Below are 21,179 nucleotides of genomic sequence, written 5' to 3' on the forward strand. Positions count from 1 at the left end.
GGTTGATATAGTACGACAACTTTTTAAATTATTGAATGAATAAGCTGATTGATATAGTATTTAATATTTACTTATATATTTATTTGAATCAGACTTTCTTTTTTTTTTTTTAGATTTTCGCTTATTTCCTATTTTTCTCATTTTCAAACGGAAAAAAATTATGAATTTTCATATGGAAGCAGAAATGAAATAATGGAACGAGAAAAAAATGGAAAAAATTATGAATTTTCATATGGAAGCAGAAATGAAATAATGGAACGAGAAAAAAAATAGCCCACATGCACTATAAATTACGAGAGAGTTTGCTTACAGTCAATGATTCAAAGTTAAAATCATGCTGTAAAAATAAATGATCCCTTTGTAACATATCTTTATAAATAAAATAGAGTTGTCTCTCTTTACAGGCTGCCACATCATCAGGAAGCATAGGGCATTTTTGGACACATGTCGTCTCACTAAACCAAACGTTAATTATGTGTAATCGGTTATCTCATTCCCCTTTTTGAACTGGGTTTTTATTACAGTTTTGTATTAAGCCCAATCCTTTAAAAAAAATTATCCCAACCCACATAACATTAGTTTCTTCTTCCTCTTACTCTTGCTACCTCCCACACGAAATTTCCAGAAACTTTAATCGCCGTTCCATCTCCGTATTTTGTTCTAGCACCGACAGCGTTGACCTCACCACGAAACCTGATCTGGAAGATGAAGGAGCCTCGCGCAACGAAGAGTCCACTGAGGAAAACAATGTTGAATTTGTAGAGCAGGCGATGGTTGAGAGGATGAGAGACTGCGTTTTGTTCAGAGGATTGTGGGTTAAGGATGACGACGAGTGTCCATTGTATCAGCCTGGATCGTGTTATTAGATTGACGAAGCTTCTGATTTCCAGAGGAAAATAATGCGTGATTCAGACGATCTCAATTGGAGATGGAAGCCTGATGGTTGCGACCTTCCATGGTATGTTGCTTCTCCAGTTTTATCTCCTACATTGTCACGCCTGATTCAAGTTATTGTCAATTCTGATTCAAATTATTGTCAATCATTTGATCAGCATTTCACTTTCTAAGTAATATAGCTGTGTTATTGTGTTGGTTGTGATCATTGGTCACCTTTTTTTATCCTCTGATTGTGTTGGCTGTGATCATTAGTTATATCCATCGGAGACTTTGGAGTAATCAAAATAAAAGCATTGTCCTTCAGGCTGTTGAAAGGGTTCCAAAATAAAAGCAATGTGGATGCTTGACGTCACTACTCCTTCAATGGAGTCACAAGTGAGTGTAGACTTTGCTCAGCTATTCACCAACTCCTCTCTTTATCGGTATGTCAAAGAAAAACATTACTATTAGTATTAGACCAGAGTGTTACTTTCAAACATCGATGTCTGCTTCAGGAGTAACCAGGATTTCATCAAAAAGCTCAGTATTCCACCACCAGGATTGAAATATCTCTACTTCCGAACTAAGTACTCGCAGCCGTTTTTGACTCAAACCAAAGCTTGCTTCTTGAAACAGTATTGGTCTAACTGGAGACATCCTCAGTACAATGCCATCCGGTTTCTCATGACAATATTAGCGTCATGTTGGGTTTGGTTTCTGCCAAACATGAACGGAAATGTAAGCTTGCTTCCATATTCATTTTATTAAACTATCATCTTAAACCATGATTGATTCATCCCAAAACCACAACAGATAGAAGGAGCAAGACATGAATAATTCCTTTGGAGCCATGTACGCTGCGATACTGTTTCTCGGTGCCACAAACGCTACAACAGTTCAACCGCTATCGCCATTGAGCGTACTTTTTTCTACCATGAAAAAGTTGCTGGAATGTACTTAGCCATCCCTTATGCAATCTCTCAGGTTAACCATTCTGAATAATCTTCTTATTTCATATTTTAAAGACAAACAATGTTTAGACCATAATGAGAACATGTCCTTGAAATGGCGCAGGTGGCCGTGGAAATTATGTACAACACGGTACAACGGGAGTTTACGCGCTGATCATTTACTCAATGATTGGATACGACTGGACTGTGGCTAAGTTCTTATGGTTCTACTACTCAATGCTAACAAGCTTCATATTTTACGCTATACGGTATGATGATTGTGGCCTTGACACCAAACTATCAGATCAATGGGATCTGCATGTCCTTCTTCCTTAGTCTCTGGAATCTCTTCTCCGGTTTACTCAGACCAAGACCGGTAACATTCTTCATCAACTTACATAATCAATAATTAAAAAGTGTATTTAATCTAACTTATAAGCTTAGGTACGTTGCAAAAAAAACGATATGGTGGAGATGGTACTACTAGGCATACACCAGTGGCTTGGACGTTGTATTGTATCATCACATCTCAAGTAGGAGATAAAGATTCGATAGTGCAGATCGCTGGTGTTGGAGACATGAGCCTTAAAACTTTGCTGAAATATGGGTTCGGGTTTGAACATGACTTCTTACCAGTTGTAGCTGCTGTCCACATAGGATAGATACTACTGCTCTTTGTCTTTGACTATGTCTTTGCTTATGATATCAAGTTCCTCAACTTTCAAATCATACTTTTGATATAAAATAGAATTCTCTTTAAAAAATACGTATATGTACGATTGGTATCTATATGTAAAGTTATACATTCTCAGACGATATGAGCACGACACATCAATTCAGGTAACATCTTTATTCATCTATTTATTAATTTATGTTTCTTTTTTTTTTACACCAAATCTTTTAAAACACGTTAAATTCAGTATATCTTATTAATACATAAATTATAAAAATAAAGCAAAAACAATATAAGAAAAGAGGGAAATCTATTTACGATTTTGATTTTTAAGTTTCATCATTCTCAAGCAACTTAAAATGAAATGACTGAATCTAATTGAAGTATTCCCCTTTTTGATAACTAAATTCAAATTTATAGAAATTGAAAATTTGATAGTAGAACACAAAAAAATAATAATAATCAAAACAAAAAAAAAATTAATATATAAAAGAAAAATAAAAATAAAACAATTTGAATTTAGTGAAATACATAATAATAAACTAGAATTTCTTACTACCTTTTGTTTTCGACCTTATCTTTATAATTTCATAATATAAGCTTTATACTTTATAATTTCAGACCAAACTTCAGCGCGGAGTTCTGGATATGAGAACAATGTTCAAGTGATTTAAGATTATAGGCTTATGTAAAAAAAATGTTCAAGTTTAAATCCCCTTTTCTGTTTCAGTTCTTAAAAATTCCATAACCAGTACTTAATCTATCTTGCTTTGTCTACTCGCCATCTAATTTATTTCATATCATTATACATCTTTACTTTGTGTTTTGTTTGTCAATCTTCACTTTGTATATGCCCAGTTATATATTTTAATGACTGGTTACTCCATATTCTTATGTATATAATCGTAAACAATAAAGTTTCATCATATATAACTTGAATTATTAGTATTCATTTATCAGTCACTATGATTTATTTCTCTATACCTTTTAATACTTTTGATTGATCACTGGTGTGGTTTGAGAAATAGCCGCTTTAAACCGATCATCAATTCAAACAAAAATCATGTTCACCAAACTTATGTTTTCTTGATTCTGCAAATATTTGATCATAACCATCTTCTTAACTACTGTATGCGCAACAATATAGCTTAAAATTTGATTTTTTTTTTGTTCAGACCAAGATTGCATAAATATAGTTAGATCAATGAATCTATTTTATCACTAAACTAAAAAGAACTGATTTTATATTGGTTTGTAAGATGATGGTTCAATTATTTTAAAGCTAATAAAAATAAAAATCAGTTGTAAATTAATTTTTTTAAATAAAAACATGAATGAATTGAACAATATAAAATACTATTTTGCTCATATCTAAAGTTTAATTATCTTTCTTAAATATAATTTCCAGTTATCAAAATGCAAAAATATGAGTATAAATAATTTTAGTTCGTTCATCATGAATAAATAAACATCACATTTTTATTTATCTATCATCATATATTTGTATAACCAATATCACTGTATATTTAAGATATATTTAAATACAAAATCAAACATAAAAATATAATTTAAAATTATATAAAATTCCGGGCGTAACCCCGACAAACCCCTGGTAAAGAAACAAAGGAGCGTATTGGGAAAACTGGAAAAGGGACAAGTTACAGATTTCACATAAATAAATGTAAGAGTCATCGTGATATAATTTAAACATTTATATTGACAAAATTCCAGCTCAGTAATGTTAAGTTGTTGTTAAAAATAAATCCTATAGAAAGAAAAGTTAATATGATCATTGAGATTATAACCGTGTTGGGTCACTACTTACTTGTACATGGTAAATGAAAGCGATGTTTACAGTAGTTCTTCATAATTAAAAAATCCTATCTACTTGCTAATAAAGCCTGATTTTGTTAATCAGGTAGACGATCTTGTCTTAATCCCGCTGTCTATGTCTAATCATTTCCATTATACTGTTGTCTTCCTGCTGTTTTTCCCTGCTTCTTAGAAATTTCTTTGTAAAATTACTATTATAATTGAGCTCACATGTTCTTATATCGTATAAGAATATAGTTAGAGACCCTAAATATCGCAATATAACACAAAGTAATATCTTCTAGAAGTTAGTTTTTATTCGTTCTTTTTTTGAAACAAGTTAGTTTTTATTCCTATGATGTTTTTAGGGGTAAACTCTTATAACATCTTTAAACATAGCTGTTCAACAAAAATTTAGAGTTTTATAAGAGAGTGATATAATATCAATACGCTATAACCTCTCATTTCAGAAGTCAGACATTGTTTTTAATTCCATTTTCGAACATACAATAGACCAAACTGAGTTTTTGAAATGGTTCGGTTGTATAGCTAAACTGTAAATTAAATGGCTAGCTAGGGTGTTTCCAATTATCAAAATCCCACTAGCTATTCCATAATTTCTTATACTGACTACACAGTCAATTGCCTACTAAATGTGGGCTACCAAATCATGGTTGGTAATGAGAAAGGCTGTTTGGATGTAATTAGGACTAATAGATGATAAGAGTCTCTTTAGCCGCATTACTTGACTGTTCCTTCATACACCAAAAGCCCTTTCTTCTAACCATTCTTTATAATTTTCAAACATAACATTGTTTCGTATTTTTGTTTCTGATTTCTAAAGCTAAAGCCTATAGTTTTCGAGGGTTTTCCTAAATCTGCATCGCTTTCTTTTTCTTCTCTCTTATTTTTTCCCCAATGTTTGACTAATTTCTCTCGAAATCATTATCTGTATATGCCATTGTCATATATACTAGTTGTAGCATCCCTGTGTCGATTTTTTTTCTTCTTATCAGGAGATCTCCTAATACCTAATACTTTTGGTTCTTCAATGTTTGACCAGTTCAGTAAACATTTAGTATTTTCTTGTTATTGTGTGTTTTGGTGAATTCAAATATTGAGTTTTGTTGTAGAATTTTGTTTGAAACTCTGTTCAGGGCAATTCTAATGAAAACACATACTACAAGAAAACAACGGTATTCTAACGGACATTCCGACGGAAAATAAAATCCTCGGAATATCCCGAGGAATTTCCGAGGAAAAATGTGTTTAAGTTTATATTTTCGAATTTAAATTTCAAAATTTTTTTTTTTAAATTAATATTTTTTACATTCCGTGGAAATTAATTATATTTTTTACTCGATCGATCGATGCGTTATTGGACATAAATCCATCGATCGATCTGTTTATAAAAAAACGTTCGGAATATACCGAGGGACATCTTCCCCGGAATATACCGAGGGACATGTTCCTCGGAATATTCCGAGGAAGATTTCTCTCGGTATATTCCGATCGATCGATGGATATGTGTCTAAAAAACCATCGATCGATGAGCTTCCGAGGAAATATCCCGACGGAGTTCTCCCTCGGTATATTCCGAGGAGATTTCCGACAAACTAGTGATCCTCGGAATTTCTTCGGAAATTTGTTTCTTCGGAATTCCGTCGGAAAATTCCGAGGGATTTCCGAGGAAAGAAGAAATTCCGAGGAATTATTTCCGAGGACTTGTTTCGTCGGTATGTCATCGGAATAACGTTATTCCGACGAAATTCCGACAATTTTTTCCCTCAGTATCCTTGCTGTTTTCTTGCAGTGACATGATCCATTACCGCTTCGTTATGACTTATATCTCGCCGTAAATCATTGCAAATCCACTAGAATTTGAGAATATAAGTGATGATCTCAAAATATTCTTCCGTTACTTTTAGTCCCACTTGTATTGCCACCTTAAACCTAGATGCATGTTCTTTATATAACAAAGAGTAATAGGATAAGCTTGATTTTCAAGGGTGTCTCCTTCTTTACTTCCGACACGAGCTTACGTACAAACGCACCAAATTAATCTTTGTTCATCATATCACTTACGTACGTACTCTTTAAAACAACCAAATTAACCACGATGGGTTTTCTTTTAATTTTAAACTCAAGATCGTCTCTCAAAACTTCTTCTCTGATTAGACGTATCTCTCTCTCTACCCTTTTAGGGTTTCTCAGACCTTTTAGTATACTAGAGTGTCTTCGTGAGCTCTAGAAAGAATCAGAAACTACCGACTACAGTGTTTTTGTTTAGTCTTTTTCCTTCAGACGCACAACAAAATATTCCTCAAATCGTTATCCGGAATAAATATTTATAAGAAAAATGTGTTTGAATATTTTAGAACGATAGTACTATTTAATTAGACGTTCCAAATTTTAAAACAAAATAAGAAAAAGAGTGTAATGGACCCAAGTATCAATATTGGGTTTGCTGTAGCCTGTAATAAATCACATATTTTTGTTATAGTACTCACAAAATACAAAGAAAATTAATAAAATGAAATACAAATGAGACTTATGATGAGGGAAGGAACAACTTTAATCTTTTACTTTATAAGTAGGGAACACACAAGTGATTTTTCGGGTCGTGTCATGTGAACAAAGGCTAAGTTGCTCTGTAACCCAGCAGTGATATCCCATAATTCTTTTTGATTCAAGACAAATTCTTAAACCTAACCATTTTGATTCATCACTAACGAACCAAACATACATATTTTAGATTTCCGAAGATTTATAATACTGCAATCATGGACCATTATAATAAAGAAAAAATGGCAATCAAAACAGTTCTTTTTGTTTTAAGATTTTAAATATATACCGTCACTAAGGATTATATTCTTCGTAGTCAGGGCCGATTTAATAGTGTCATGGGTGTTAGGACAAAACAAATTTAATTTCCAAACTATTATTTTTTTTTAAAAAAATCTGATAGATATATATTTTTTTCAAAATACCAGAAGTATTTTAAAAAATAAATCTATAGAAATAAAAAATACTTTCATATAAAAAAAATTAGATCTCTTTTCTTATTTTTAATATAAAAGCACATGTATTTTTTTTTTTAAAAACAGACCTTTATCTATTAAGAAATAGGCGACAACAGATTGGGCCCGAGGCGATCGCACTGCTCCCTCCATCTAAGCCGGCCCTGTTCGTAGTCGTCGGATGGTGTAGGTTAATGTAGTCGATGTGTATATCACTTACGTTCAAGTCCGCTGCATGTTGTTAAGAAAATAGATTAGAAAAGTATAGCCTCTAAATTGAGGCAGAAATTAATCTGTTTTACTAATTTCACTTGGATAACTAATGATATGAGTTTTATGATTTCAGGTTTCAAAAATGTTATTTCGTTATATTTATTTGTAAAATACTTTTTCACTAGAAACACCTGATAGATTTTAACTAATCATGTTCTGAGAAATGATCCAGTATATACACATGAAGCTCATTTTAACCATTATGTTAATGACTTAATGTTAATATGGCATAGTATTTAAAATTTATTAAAAATAGGTAAATAAAAAGATGATTGGTGTTTGTGGGGGCAGAGACATAGTCACATAAGCTGTCGAGAAAGACACGTGGCAATGATTACCAGTTGTCAGACTCCACTCCTCTTTTAAACACACCCTCCTCCTCCTCCTCCTCAGTGGCGGAGCCACCTTAGAAGCATGGTGGTCAAATGACCCATGTGAAATTAATAAAAATAAACTTGTAAGGCTATTTTTCATGTTGCTATTGTGGTAATTTGGTCAAGATCTCTCCTATTGACCCACATGTTCCTAGGTTCAAACCACATAGATGTATATTTTTGTCTCTAATAAATGAGTTATGACCCATATAAACGTGAGATCTAGCTCCGCCACTGCTCCTCCTCTCTCTCTCTCACAAACTCACTTCCCCTCACCAAAAGCTTTTCTTCTTCAGACATGGAGACTTGGGAGAAGCCATCTTCTAGAGGTCACCACCGTAACCCTTCCTTCTCCTCCACTCTCCTCGACCATATCTACCGCTCCATCGACGACAACTCCGCTCAACTAGAACCCATAAGGAAGAAGAAACTTCTCCACGAGGATCTCGACACTTCTCCAGACAAACTAGTCTTTCACCGCCGCTCAATAGCTGCTGACTTCGAAAGATCCCGGAGAACCACCACCACCACCACCGCCGCAGACTCTGTTTTACTCAGATATTCCAACTCCACCTCTTCTGACTCAAGCGGACTCTCCTCCTCCGAATCAGACTCCTTCTACGGACGTTCCAAATCCTCTGCATCTCCTCCGCAACCTAAACCAATCCGTACCTCCGCCGCTAGCTCCGGCGAGAGACCCAACACTAAACAAGAACTCGGTGGCTTCTTGAGGACCAAGTCAAAAGCGTTGAAGATCTACACCGACTTGAAAAAAGCGAAACAACCAATCTCTCCAGGCGGACGACTCGCTACGTTCCTCAACTCGCTTTTCACCAACGTATCCACTAACCCCAAGAAGCCCAAGAAAAACACCACTTCCATCTCTGTCTTGTCGGAGACACAGTCATCCTCCACCACGTGCTCCTCAGCGTCGTCTTTCTCTAGGTCTTGCCTGAGCAAAACTCCCTCGTCTAGTGGAAAATCTAAAAGGTCCGTACGGTTCTGTCCGGTGAATGTGATCCTCGACGAAGATTCCTCCGTTTACATCCCTTGCGGTAATAACAACAACGACACCAAACGTTATCGCCAAGTTATGGAGGAGGAGAATCGCCGCGTTATCGAAGCGGCTAAGGATCTTATCAGAAAGTACCAAAAGAACAAGGATCTTTTGGCCGTGACAACGTGCGATGACGTTGAAGATGATGATGATGCGGCGAGTTGTGCTAGCTCGGATCTGTTCGAGTTGGATAATCTTTCGGCGATTGGGATCGAGCGGTATCAAGAAGAGTTACCAGTATATGAGACCACTCATTTAGATAATACTAATCGAGCCGTTGCTACAAGTTTAATTGTATAATAATAATGTTTTAGTTAAGTGGTTGGGGGTGATTAGTGTATTTTTTTCTTATATTGTTCTTTCTTAAATTTTCTTATGTTAGTAACTTTTGTGTAACAATATATATGTTAAATCATGGTATATTTGGGTCATAACTATGCAGCTTAATTAGCTACTCTAATTACTGTGAGGTTTAATCTAATCTTTGATCTCTGACAAAGAAAATAGAGGGAACCATTTTTTTCTATTACATTCTCTGTCACCAACTAGAACAGCAAATAGTCGTTGCCTTTTCTTTGTTTCTTAACCTTTCTCTAAGAATGCTTAAAATTCCATAAGAAGATATTTGAGTAGAAAAATATAATTAATTAAAAGTTAAAGATTTGATTTGATGCTACTAATAATGATCAGTAAGATGGGCGAACAAAGTGGAAGAGACTTTGGTCTCAAATGTCATTGACAATAGTATCCAACATTTGATTCTTTTCTCGAGTACTTTTTTTTTTCTGTTTGAATTTGATTGGGTTGGCTTGTCTTGCTCTAAGCATGGCTTGAGATTATAATGGTGGTTTTTACTACTCTCGAATGTTTAGTACTTACACACTAGCTTTCTTTCCACTTTATCATATCGTCGATGATTAAACAACATGATGATGAACGTGGTAATATTCTTTTCCATATATCTGTAATCGTACACGTTTCTGTTTATCGATGGAAAATGAATGGTCAGAACGTAGTTAGTCTGTGAATAACCTACGTGCAAATATATTCTCGAATAGTAAAAGTTCCAGTTCAAAACACTATGTACTATTGTAAAATAATGGAATCATGTATTATTAATAATTGTACATACGTGTGTCAGATTGACAACTTTCGATTTGATTGCGTTGATAGAACGAGAAAGAATCTACACATCTAACGTTATAGGTCATATTAATATATTCACATTTCGGGAATTTCTTTGCATTACATGAAGAAATGACTAGAGTCCACAAACAAAGCAAAGCATGACAAAAATTTAAATTTAGTACAAAGTAACAACTAACACGATTGGACCAGCGAATCATATCATTATGATAAGCTATTAAAGCTAAAACAAACATGCTATTTAGCTTACATTTTGTAATTAGTTAAGCTTTAAAACAATTAGATATTTGCCTAGACAAAACTCAAAAGAAGGCTAGAGTGGCTATGTAGTCAAAAGTGGCGTAGCCAAGAAAAAAAAATCAGATACAAAGGCAAGATCACATACATTAGTACGGACCCATTTTCCCACTTTCATTTTCTTTTCGTTTATTTAGTCACTTTAAGAAAACGGTTGTGTTTATTATTAATAGCTTGCAAATCCCGCATGATCGAGAATCAATCCTTCAATAGCTTCAACAAGAAAAAAGTTTCAGAAACAAATATTATATAGTACACAAAAATTGAGAATGGTTTTTATTTATAAGAGATCACTTCAACAAATATACTTACGTGTAGGAAAGTTTTTTTCAGTCGCATTATAGAGAATCAAATACATTCAACATTGAGTTGATCATTCTCTTATTTTAGTCAAAATGTTAATGAGTCAGTGGATAAAACGGATACTTACGTCGGTAAGTACAATATATACACATGGATTTGTTTCTATTCGTGCGTGGTGGGTGAAGTGGGGGAGTTGTGAAAAGTGAAAATATAATCATGAGAGTAACGTGCTGATTTAGCCAATTAATTTATAAAGTATGACTCCAACTATCAAATCTAGTCAATTAAATAGTTAATTACCTTTCTATGTAAACAAAATATGGTGGTAAAGAGGAATTTGACAGTCTTTAAAAATTTACAAAGGTTAATTTTAGGAGACAAATCACTAGTTAGCTAAGCGGTGATATTTAAAAATCATTAATAGTTTATTTAAAATTAATAATAGAGTACCAATATACAGAATGCACGTATTGAACGAAGAAGTTTCGTCGTGATCATACAATTAATTACAACATTTGGACAGCTATATCAGACCATAAATTGGTATGTACGTATTGTTATAAAGATAAAAGAATAATTAAGGGGCATACAATGTCCCATATCAACCACGCACAACTCGTCATTCGCATGCACTACCAGCTATTTCTATATATATATTAACTAGCTAGGGCTTACTACATTTCAAATCACACAAGCTAAGACACACACTCGATCCACTATACGTATATTAAATTCGATAGTACTCACTCTCTATTTTTCTGGAATGTGCACGTACGTGAACATGTCGTCGTAAAACGGTACATGGAGGAAATGGTGGTGGGACACTCTCAACACTACTATTAAGTATCTCATGTCTGTAACTGTGTATGTGTCTACGTACTATAGTTATAATAATTTCGCGTTAAATTGACAATTAAGTTATATACACTCTACATATCACTCAAAAGATATAGATGAAATATATTCAAAGCAATTAATAATGTGTTTTCCTCCCGAGAAATCTATTTTTTTAGGAAACAAACGGAAACTTAGATTATATACAATTCAGATCTACAATATGAAAGATACAAAACATAAAACTAGACGCCGAACATAGAAAAATTTAAGTGAAATTAGATAATTTAAAATAAAACAAATATATCAAAAGATCTATGTTGTCAAACTATATATCTATGGATTTGTTGACGTGTGTCCTCGTATTTTTTTTTGTATTTTAAATCCTTTTTCTTTTAGATTATTGCAATTTGTTCCATCAATTTCTAATTATGTATTATTTAATTCTTCTCACACTTATTAGTCCCTAAAATTCAAGAAATAAATAAAATAATAAAAATATATTTTAAATATTTAATTTATTTACAATTAAAAATAGTATAAATTTTCACCATTTTATTATTTTTACTAGTTTTTATTATTTCATTTACAAATTATATATTTATTTCATTATTAATATCATAAGATAATCAAACTAAGAATAAGAAACTAGAGCACCAACGCAAATAACCAAGAAAGCGGGTCAGAAGGAGAATAATAATCGAAAGGCCAAAGCCACCAAGAAGCAGGAACATATATGCCTAAAGCACCGGAATCACAATCAGTAGCTAAAAGATAAGAAACACCTCACAAACTAAACAAGAATATACAACACGGCCATGCAAGTGAAAAACCACAAAGCTCTGGATAGAATGGACCAAAGCTCCAAGAGACTAACTCCGCACACCTATACAAAGGAAACATGGAAAGAAAAGAAACAACTTGAGGGAGGGAGAATGGAAGACAACCACCAAGAAATCAGAGATTAAACTTGAGACCAGAAATAACTCCAAGCCCATATAACATGCACGAACGAAAACATTATCCAAACCTCGAGTGGCAAACATGGTGAAAGGGAGAGCCACCAGACATGCGATGAAAGCTGCAAAGAGATGCGAGAATAGAGAGGGAAAGGGAGACGAAACGAAATCAGCAAACTATGAAGCCGTCCTCGAGCTATGAAAGAGAGCATAGAAGTCAGAACACCAAAAATTAGATTTTGAAAACAAAGACGAGCATAGACTATTGACGGTAAGCCAACGTTGAGGAATACAACATCAAAAACGACTAAACTCTGACCCAAACAAGAAGATGCAGTTCCTAACATCAGCTGAAATCTAAGGAAGAAGATGATCAATCAATATTGACTGGAACAACCTACAATACTGTGAGAATCAACCGAAAAAACTGAAAACTCATAAACCCGATCTACAACAAATACCATATAATAAGAAGACAAGGAAGAACAAGAGAAAGATGTAAGTATTTTTCCGGTGATGGTGAGAAGCACCGCACACCAGAAAGGTAACGAAATACATAGACGGAGATGACTCAAGGTCAAAATATAGGGAGAGGGCAAAAACATCTTAAAAGTTATAATTTTCAAAAATATTAAAAAAATATAATACAATTTTGACGCTGAACCCGCTAATCTTAGAATCAACACAGTTATTGGAATTCAATAATCTTTTACATTAGATGCTCATTTCACTACTAACAAGTACTATACACACAACAACACATTATTCGTAAAAACAAACACAAAATATATTAACATATCATCTATTACTACATAACACACTAAAAACACCAAATAATGATCTTAACAAATAAAAACGACAACATAATTACATTATCCAAAAAATCATGTTCTTAGCAATAATAATAACAATATTCCGCGCGAAGCGCAGACACCCTCCTAGTAGGCCTGAGACTTTTATCCGAGATCCGGATTCGATCCGAGATTCGATCTGGATCCGATCCGAAAATCAGGAGGGGCCGAATCCGGATCCGGATAATAAAATATTGGATCCGTCAAAGCTGGATCCAGATCCGGATATCTTAATTTTTTAATCCGGATATCCGGATCCGTAAGTTTTATTAATAACTATTTCAAAAATAGTAATATCTATATATAAAAACTAATTTTATTTAATATATTTTTATTTTTATAATAGTATATGTAAATTTTATGTAAATTTTGTAATATTATACATAGAAATAATTAAAAACATTATATATTTTTTATTTTTAAATTATTTTTAATATTTTATATATATTATTATTATTATTTTATTTAGTTTAAGGATCCAAATCCGGATCCGGATATCCGCCGGATATTACAATTTTTAGAAGGATATCCGACACCCGGATATCCGAGAACCCCGGATCCGGATAAGGATAATAAAATTATGGATCCACGGGATAAGGATCCGGATCCGGATACCTTAAAATTGTCTGGATATCCGATCCGTCTCAGGCCTACCCCCTAGTGGTATTATAAAATTTAGTCAGTAAAGTTGAATCTCCTTACAATAAATAAGTCTAACGATGATAAAAAAATAAAGATCGACCACAAAATGACGATTTATAAATAAAATAAAAGCAAGCTCTTCAAATTAAAACCAAAATTCTTAACAACAAACTTAAAAAAGTTATTAGGACGGACCAACCCTTAGTAATATATCTTTTTCAAATATATTTAGTTTGGAATTATAAATCTAAATTTCAAAAAAGGCATCATAAATAACACCCTTTAAAAAGAGAGAAAGGTAGATTTTTTTTTAGTTTCAAGCCGATGGCCGGTTTTTATAGCTCCGACATCAACTTGTTTGATTCGTTTTTTTTTTATTTACTTTCTATCACTTGGTTTGTTTGATTGCCAATTTATTTTAAATTTAGCAAAAAAAAATATTGTTCTTTTGTATGTTTCTTCCAATGGATTTGGTAAGACAAAAACTTCGGTTCAATTGAACCGTTTAGAAAAGGTAATTGACAGATCTACTGCGGATGGTGACGACAGGTCTTACCGGCTTCAATCGTTGATGGTTCTTCATTTGATTGTGATGAGTTCTTGCTGCAAACTATGGTTACTTCGAAAGGTAGCATGAAATTCTATGGAATGATAATCTCTTTGACTCGTTTTATTTTCAATAGAGCAATATAAAGAGTTATCTTGTCTCGGTGACTCCTACTGGAGTATTAAAAAGAGCTTGGCAATTGTTCCCAATTCTGTTTGAAGTGTGGTGTTTTTGGGTTAATACTAAGATTATCTCCCTTGAGATTCAACTATTCCAGAAGCAAATATATAGCTTTTATATAAAAAAAACTTTAGTCATCCACATGCAAGATAGATGTATGTTAGTTTACTTTGAATCCTTACTGGTGTATCCATTTTTTATATTTGTTGCTAGTTCTTATTGTTTAGAATTTTTTTGCCAAAAAAGCTTAATAATACAACAAATAACACCCTTAATAGAATAAAAATTATACTATAGAAGGAAAATGTTTGTTAACTTAAAACAAATGGGTAAATATACAAAAATGTTTGGAGGTGTTATAAATCAATTGATGGATGTCCAAAACCGGCCCGATCTATTAGAGGCCCAAACCGCAGGAGAGAGAGGAGAGAGAGTTGGCCGAGTATGAGAGAGAGGCGGCCAAGAGACTTTCCATTCTTCTAGTTTTCCTAATTTACTTATGTTTATGATTTGTCATCTTTTCTATTCTTGTATTTCCATTTATCTCTCTTGTAACCCTTATATAAAGGGAACACTTATTCATTAATAATATACAGAACTTACGATTCTAAATCCTAAGTTTCAAGACACGTTATCAGCACGAAACTCTAACACCCTGAGCCTAAAACCTAATCGATAAAACCCTAAACCTAAAACTAACCGGCGATCGCATCTAACCCTATCCCCGATCGCGTCTCTTGTTCTTGCAAGGCGTTCCAGCTCGTGTCCACCTGATCAGCTCCAGCCCCAAGGCGTTCCTGATCCTAGACGACCTCAGCTTTCCGTTCACATCAGAGCCACTCGCAATCCCAACTGCAACAGCTCGCGTTCCCCGATCAGCCGCTCGCAACCTCAGCACCATTTGCGACCTGATAGGAAGCAGCCAGCTCGCGTCCGTTCCAGCTTGCGTCCGTTCCAGTTCGCTGTCCAGCTCGAGGTTCTCTCTTGGTGGTCTGGTTTCTACAATCTACTAACCTAAGGTAATTCGAATTCTAAGAACATGAATCGAATCTGGTTGATTGTATAGAATGAAACCCTAAAATATAATCTCAAAGAAAAAGCCATAGGACAATAGATCAAAACCCTAGATGAGTAAATCGAAGCTCTAAAAGTTCGATGAGTAAATCAAAGCTCTATAAGTTCGATCCCCAAAACCTAAAAACGAGATTGATCCATTGATCAATTAAAATCAGAACCTTAAAGGTTTTGAATCTCAAATCAAATCCCTTTGATCAAAGATCAAATTTTCGAAAATCATTAAACCCTAATTCGAAAAATATTGATTGATTAAATCTTATTAATTGATTGAAATTGAATTGATCATCCTGAATTTGAAATTGCTTGTTAATCAAGTCGAAACCCTAAAAACCCTAATTCTGAAAATCGATTTTGATTATTTGAAATTGAACATTGATTGGTTGATTTGATCACCTAGAACTATTGTTAGGAATGTTTAAACTCGAATCTAATTGTTTGGATTGTTTAAACTAAAACCCTAATGACCTAGTTTAAGATTATTTTAAATCAAAATCTAAAACTACATATTAAGTTAAACTGTTCTAGACATGATCATACTCGTGGCCGTGTGGCCTTATTGTATTCATACCATAATAATCTGATCATATTGATTGATTGCAATTGCACTTAGAACTTATTCTAGGAATGGTATTGAATCAAACCAAATAGCTGCGTGGCTTGTTCTGTTTCTTGGCAGAGAGGTTTTTTGTTTTGTTTGCATCTCGTATGAACTGATAGAAACCATGTTAGGATTGCAATTACATGTTAAACTAAATGCATAAGAGTTAAACCGATTGTATACTTGGCCGTGCGGCTTGCTGATTGGCCGTGAGACATAGATCTTGGCCGTTAGGCTTGATTGATTGATTGTTTGAACATAAAACCCTAATCGTTTAAACACTAAAACATATTCCTAAAAGATCTAAAAAATATTTCAGATGTCGAAAATCAACAACCTTGATTTTGCTGCCATAAATCTCTCTGGAGATAATTACCTTCAGTGGGCGCTTGATGCTAAGATCATCCTAAAATCCAAGGATCTCGGTGAATGTATCACCGAGGGAAATAATGCCAGTGAAAAAGATCGATACAGAGCCATCTTGATCATTCGTCATCATCTAGTTGAGGGTCTCAAGGATCAGTATCTAACCATTGAGATTCCACTAGATCTTTGGAAATAATTGAAATCGAGATATGATCACCAGAGAACGGTGATCTTACCAAATGCTCGGTTTGATTGGGCGAATCTCGGGATCCAAGACTATAAGTCTGTGGACGAGTACAACTCTGCGCTGTTTAAGATTGTTTCTAAAATGAAAATATGTGGCAAAAGTATTACGGATGAGGATATGCTTGAGAAAACATTTTCCACTTTCCATACAAGCAATATGCTGTTACAAACACAGTACCATGAGAAAGGTTTCAAGACCTATGCTAATTTTATTTCTTGTCTCTTGCTCGCTGAGCAGAACAATGAATCATTGATGAGAAACAGTCAAATGAGACCTCGTGGATCAGCTCCACTACCTGAAGCACACACGACAGAGGACAATAAAGAGTCCAACCACGTTTAAGGAAACGACCAGCATGGCCGTGGTCGAGACAAATCGAACGGACGTGGCCGCGGTCGAAGATCTTTTGGCCGCGGGCGAGGGAATGGTCGAGACCATGGACGAGATCGTGGCTCATTTGGAAGAGGCCATGGTCGCGGCCGTGGATCTACATTCAAACCCCAACACTCGACCAAATCATCAGACAAATCCGTGTGTCATAGGTGTGGAATGAGCAATCATTGGGCTAAGACTTGTAGGACTCCCAAGCATCTAGTTGACCTCTATCAAGAGAGTTTGAAAAGGAAGAGTCCTGAAGCCCATATGACATATCAAGATGATGAAAATGATTTCGATCATGAAAAGGACGATCTTATGTATTATGAAACTTCAGATTGTCTTAAAGACTGAAGTTTGATTTCGACATTTGTAATCTAAATTTTGGTGTTCTTTGATTTGGTGTTTTCATTTCCAATGTTGTCATTTCTTTGAAACTTAATAATAAATGAATGGTTTTTATAAATGAAGTCTCTAAGCCACACGATTTTAAAAGACAAAAGATATTTCATAAACCTAACTCTGAAAAACGCCAACATCTCCACCATTGCGGGTATAGCTAGCCTCATAGAGGGTCATGGCCAGGCTAACATCCTGTTGCCTATGGGTACACATCTTGAGATATCAGATGCCTTGTATTCACCCAAATCTAAGAGAAGTCTATTAAGCCTTAAATACATCCGAATGAATGGCTTTCATATTGAAACCACGGACGAAGGAAACAAAGAATCCCTTTAAATCTTTGATATCGTCCATGGCAATAAGAAAGTTTTAGAATCCAGTCCCGCACTATCTACTGGTCTTTACCATGCTAAAGTCAGTATGATCGAAGTCAATGCCACTTTTAACAAAGAAGCAATCACAATTTCACTCTAAACTCAAACGGCCATTCTCTTAAAGAGAAACGAATCATCCCTAAGCACCTATCTTGTGTTGCTTGTTCCTAAGGGAAACTCATTTCTAGGCCATCACCAGTTAAAGTCACTAAGGAGATGATAAACTTGGCATTTGCCAAGTTACTTGCTCAGATAATTTGATTACGAGCTCATTTCCAGACTATACGTCTTGGTAATACTGGTGAATTCACTTCCCAAGCGTTTAATGATTATTGTATGTCCATGGGGGTAAGTGTGGAACACTCCGTGGCACATGTACATACACAGAACGGCTTGGCCGACTCATTTATGAAACGCATACAGCTCATAGCTCGACCATTACTCATGAGGTCGAGACTTCCGGTCTCAGCGTGGGGACACGCGGCTGATATTCCCCATTACAATTGCTTACGGGTCACGAGCCAGACATTTCCCATCTAAAGACATTCGGCTATGCCGTTTATGTTCCAAATGCTCCACCACAAAGAACAAAGATGGGACCTCAAAGGAGGATGGAGATATATGTTGGATTTGATTCCCCCACGATTTTCAAGTATCTCGAGCTAACTACGGGTGATTTGTTTAAAGGCGATATACGCAGATTGACATTTCAATGAATCCGAATTTCCAATATTAGGGGGAGTTAGCAGTAAAATGGTAAAAGAAATATCATGGAATCAAACATCCATATCTTGGCAACATCCTCGGACTCAAGAATGAGATTTAGAAGTCCAAAAGATTATACAAAAGCTAGCTTAAACAATTACCAGATTCCGTTACTGGCCCGAATATAATGACTAAGTCATATATACCAGCTGCTAATGAACCAATAAGAATTGATGTTCAAGAAGGACACAATCAAGTTGCTACAGAGTCTAAAGAACGTTTGAAAACGTGGTAGACCAATAAGTTCCAAAGATAAGATCCCTCAGATATTAAAAAAAAGGTGCTAATAAATCCGTGGACGAGGGAATCCTAGACATGGTCGATCCTAAGATGGACAAACTTAAAAGCCACGGCAGTGGATGAGGAAACCATAAAAAATGGTTGTACCTAAGGTGCCTAACAATGAGGCTTGGGACGCCAAGCTTCAGGGTACTGAAGGTCATAATGAAACCTCAATAAGTTATGTTATGTCTGGGACACAAATGGAACAAGAGAAAGAATGTCGACATTGATGATATATTTGCATGTAGTGTAGCACTTGAGATTATGAAATGAATGAGGATCATGAACCCACGTCCATACATGAGTACCCTCAACGAATCCGATTAAATCAAATGGAAAGGGGACGTGGAGTTAAGTTCATTAAGAAAAGAGAGGTTTTGGTCTCATAGTTCGGACACCTCTTGATATGAAACCAGTTGGACAAAATGAGTCTTTGTGAAAGAAATGATACATGTGGCGAGATAGCAAGATATAAGGCACTGCCATATGCACAAAGATTCCACAAAGACCAGGAATCAATTATGAGGAGACATACTCCCCTGTGGTGGATACAACAAACATTTAGATTCCTAACAAGTCTGGCCATAAAAGAAGAAAAATAGACTTGTGGTTAAAGGATGTAGAAACCGCCTACTTGTATGGTCCACTAGATAATGAGATATATATAAAAGTTCCAAAGGGTATTGAGTTGTCAAATGCAACAGGTTCTCGAGAACTAAAGTATACAAGCATATGTTAATGATATAAAATATCCTAGGAACCTCTGGAGAGATTTCCCAACGGTCGAATACCTTAAGAAAGAATTTGAGATGAAAGATCTCGGGAAAAACGAAATTCTGTTTGGGATGACAGCTTGAGTACATAAGTGATGGAATCCTTGTGCATCAAATGACATGTACAGAAAAGGTACTCAAGAGATTCAATATGGCCGATTGCCATCCTCTGACCAGTCTCATGGTCGTGAGATCTCTCGGTCTAGACACTAACCATTCCGTCCCAAGATGGACGATGAGGATGTCCTAGGTCCCGAAATACCATATCTCAGTGCCATAGGAGCTTTAATGTATTTGGCAACTCACACACGGCCTGATATAAGCTTTGCCCTGAACCTTCTATCTAGGTTTAGCTCTTGCCTGACCCAAAGGCACTGGAACGGGATTAAACATGTTCTTCGTTACCTGCAAGGAACGAAAAACTTGGGTCTATATTATACTAACCATAGCAAAGATGGTTTAGTTGGCTTTGCTGATGCAGGATATCCATCAGATCCACATCATGCTCGATCAGAGACAGGATATGTCTTTACACATAGAGGTACGGCCATTTCATGGCGTTCCATGAAACAAACCATCGCGGCCACATCATCCAATCACTCGGAAATCTTGGCCATAAATGAGGCCAGCCGCGAGTGTGTTTGGTTGAGGTCGATGACCCAACACGTCTAAGCTGATTGCGGGATGGCCGAGAGCAAAGAGCCAATCATGATGTATGAGGACAATGCTGCGTGCATTGCTCAGCTCAAGGACGGTTACATAAAAGGTGATAGGACGAAGCACATATTGCCTAAGTTCTTCTTCACTCACGAGCTTCAGAAAGCCGGTGAGGTTCAGGTCGTCCAAGTACGATCAAGTGACAATTCAGCAGACCTATTCACCAAAGCACTTTCTACCTGCACGTTCAGGAAGCTCACGCATCAGATTGAGATGCGTAGGCTGAAGGACCTCCACTGAGGTTCACATCAGGGGGAGTAGTGCGTGTTGTACTCTTTTTCCTTCATCATGGTTTTGTCCCACTGGGTTTTCCTGATAAGGTTTTAATGAGGCAACATTAAGCGTATTACAATCAATGTATGGTTATAGCATCCAAGGGGGAGTGTTATAAATCAATTGATGGATGTCC

The 21,179-nt window shown here is 35.3% G+C and overlaps 1 protein-coding gene across 1 annotated transcript; it reads left to right on the forward strand.

Annotated features, from left to right (window-relative positions):
* The first annotated feature begins 8,209 nt into the window (after positions 1–8,209).
* LOC106375104 (protein BIG GRAIN 1-like A) lies at positions 8,210–9,466 on the forward strand. The gene has a single exon (XM_013815001.3). The coding sequence runs from the start codon at positions 8,277–8,279 to the stop codon at positions 9,333–9,335; it is 1,059 nt and encodes a 352-aa protein (XP_013670455.1). The 5' UTR covers positions 8,210–8,276; the 3' UTR covers positions 9,336–9,466.
* The last annotated feature ends 11,713 nt before the right edge of the window (positions 9,467–21,179 follow it).

Source organism: Brassica napus, chromosome C1 (assembly GCF_020379485.1).
Source record: "Brassica napus cultivar Da-Ae chromosome C1, Da-Ae, whole genome shotgun sequence".
NCBI classification, from domain to species: Eukaryota; Viridiplantae; Streptophyta; class Magnoliopsida; order Brassicales; family Brassicaceae; genus Brassica; species Brassica napus.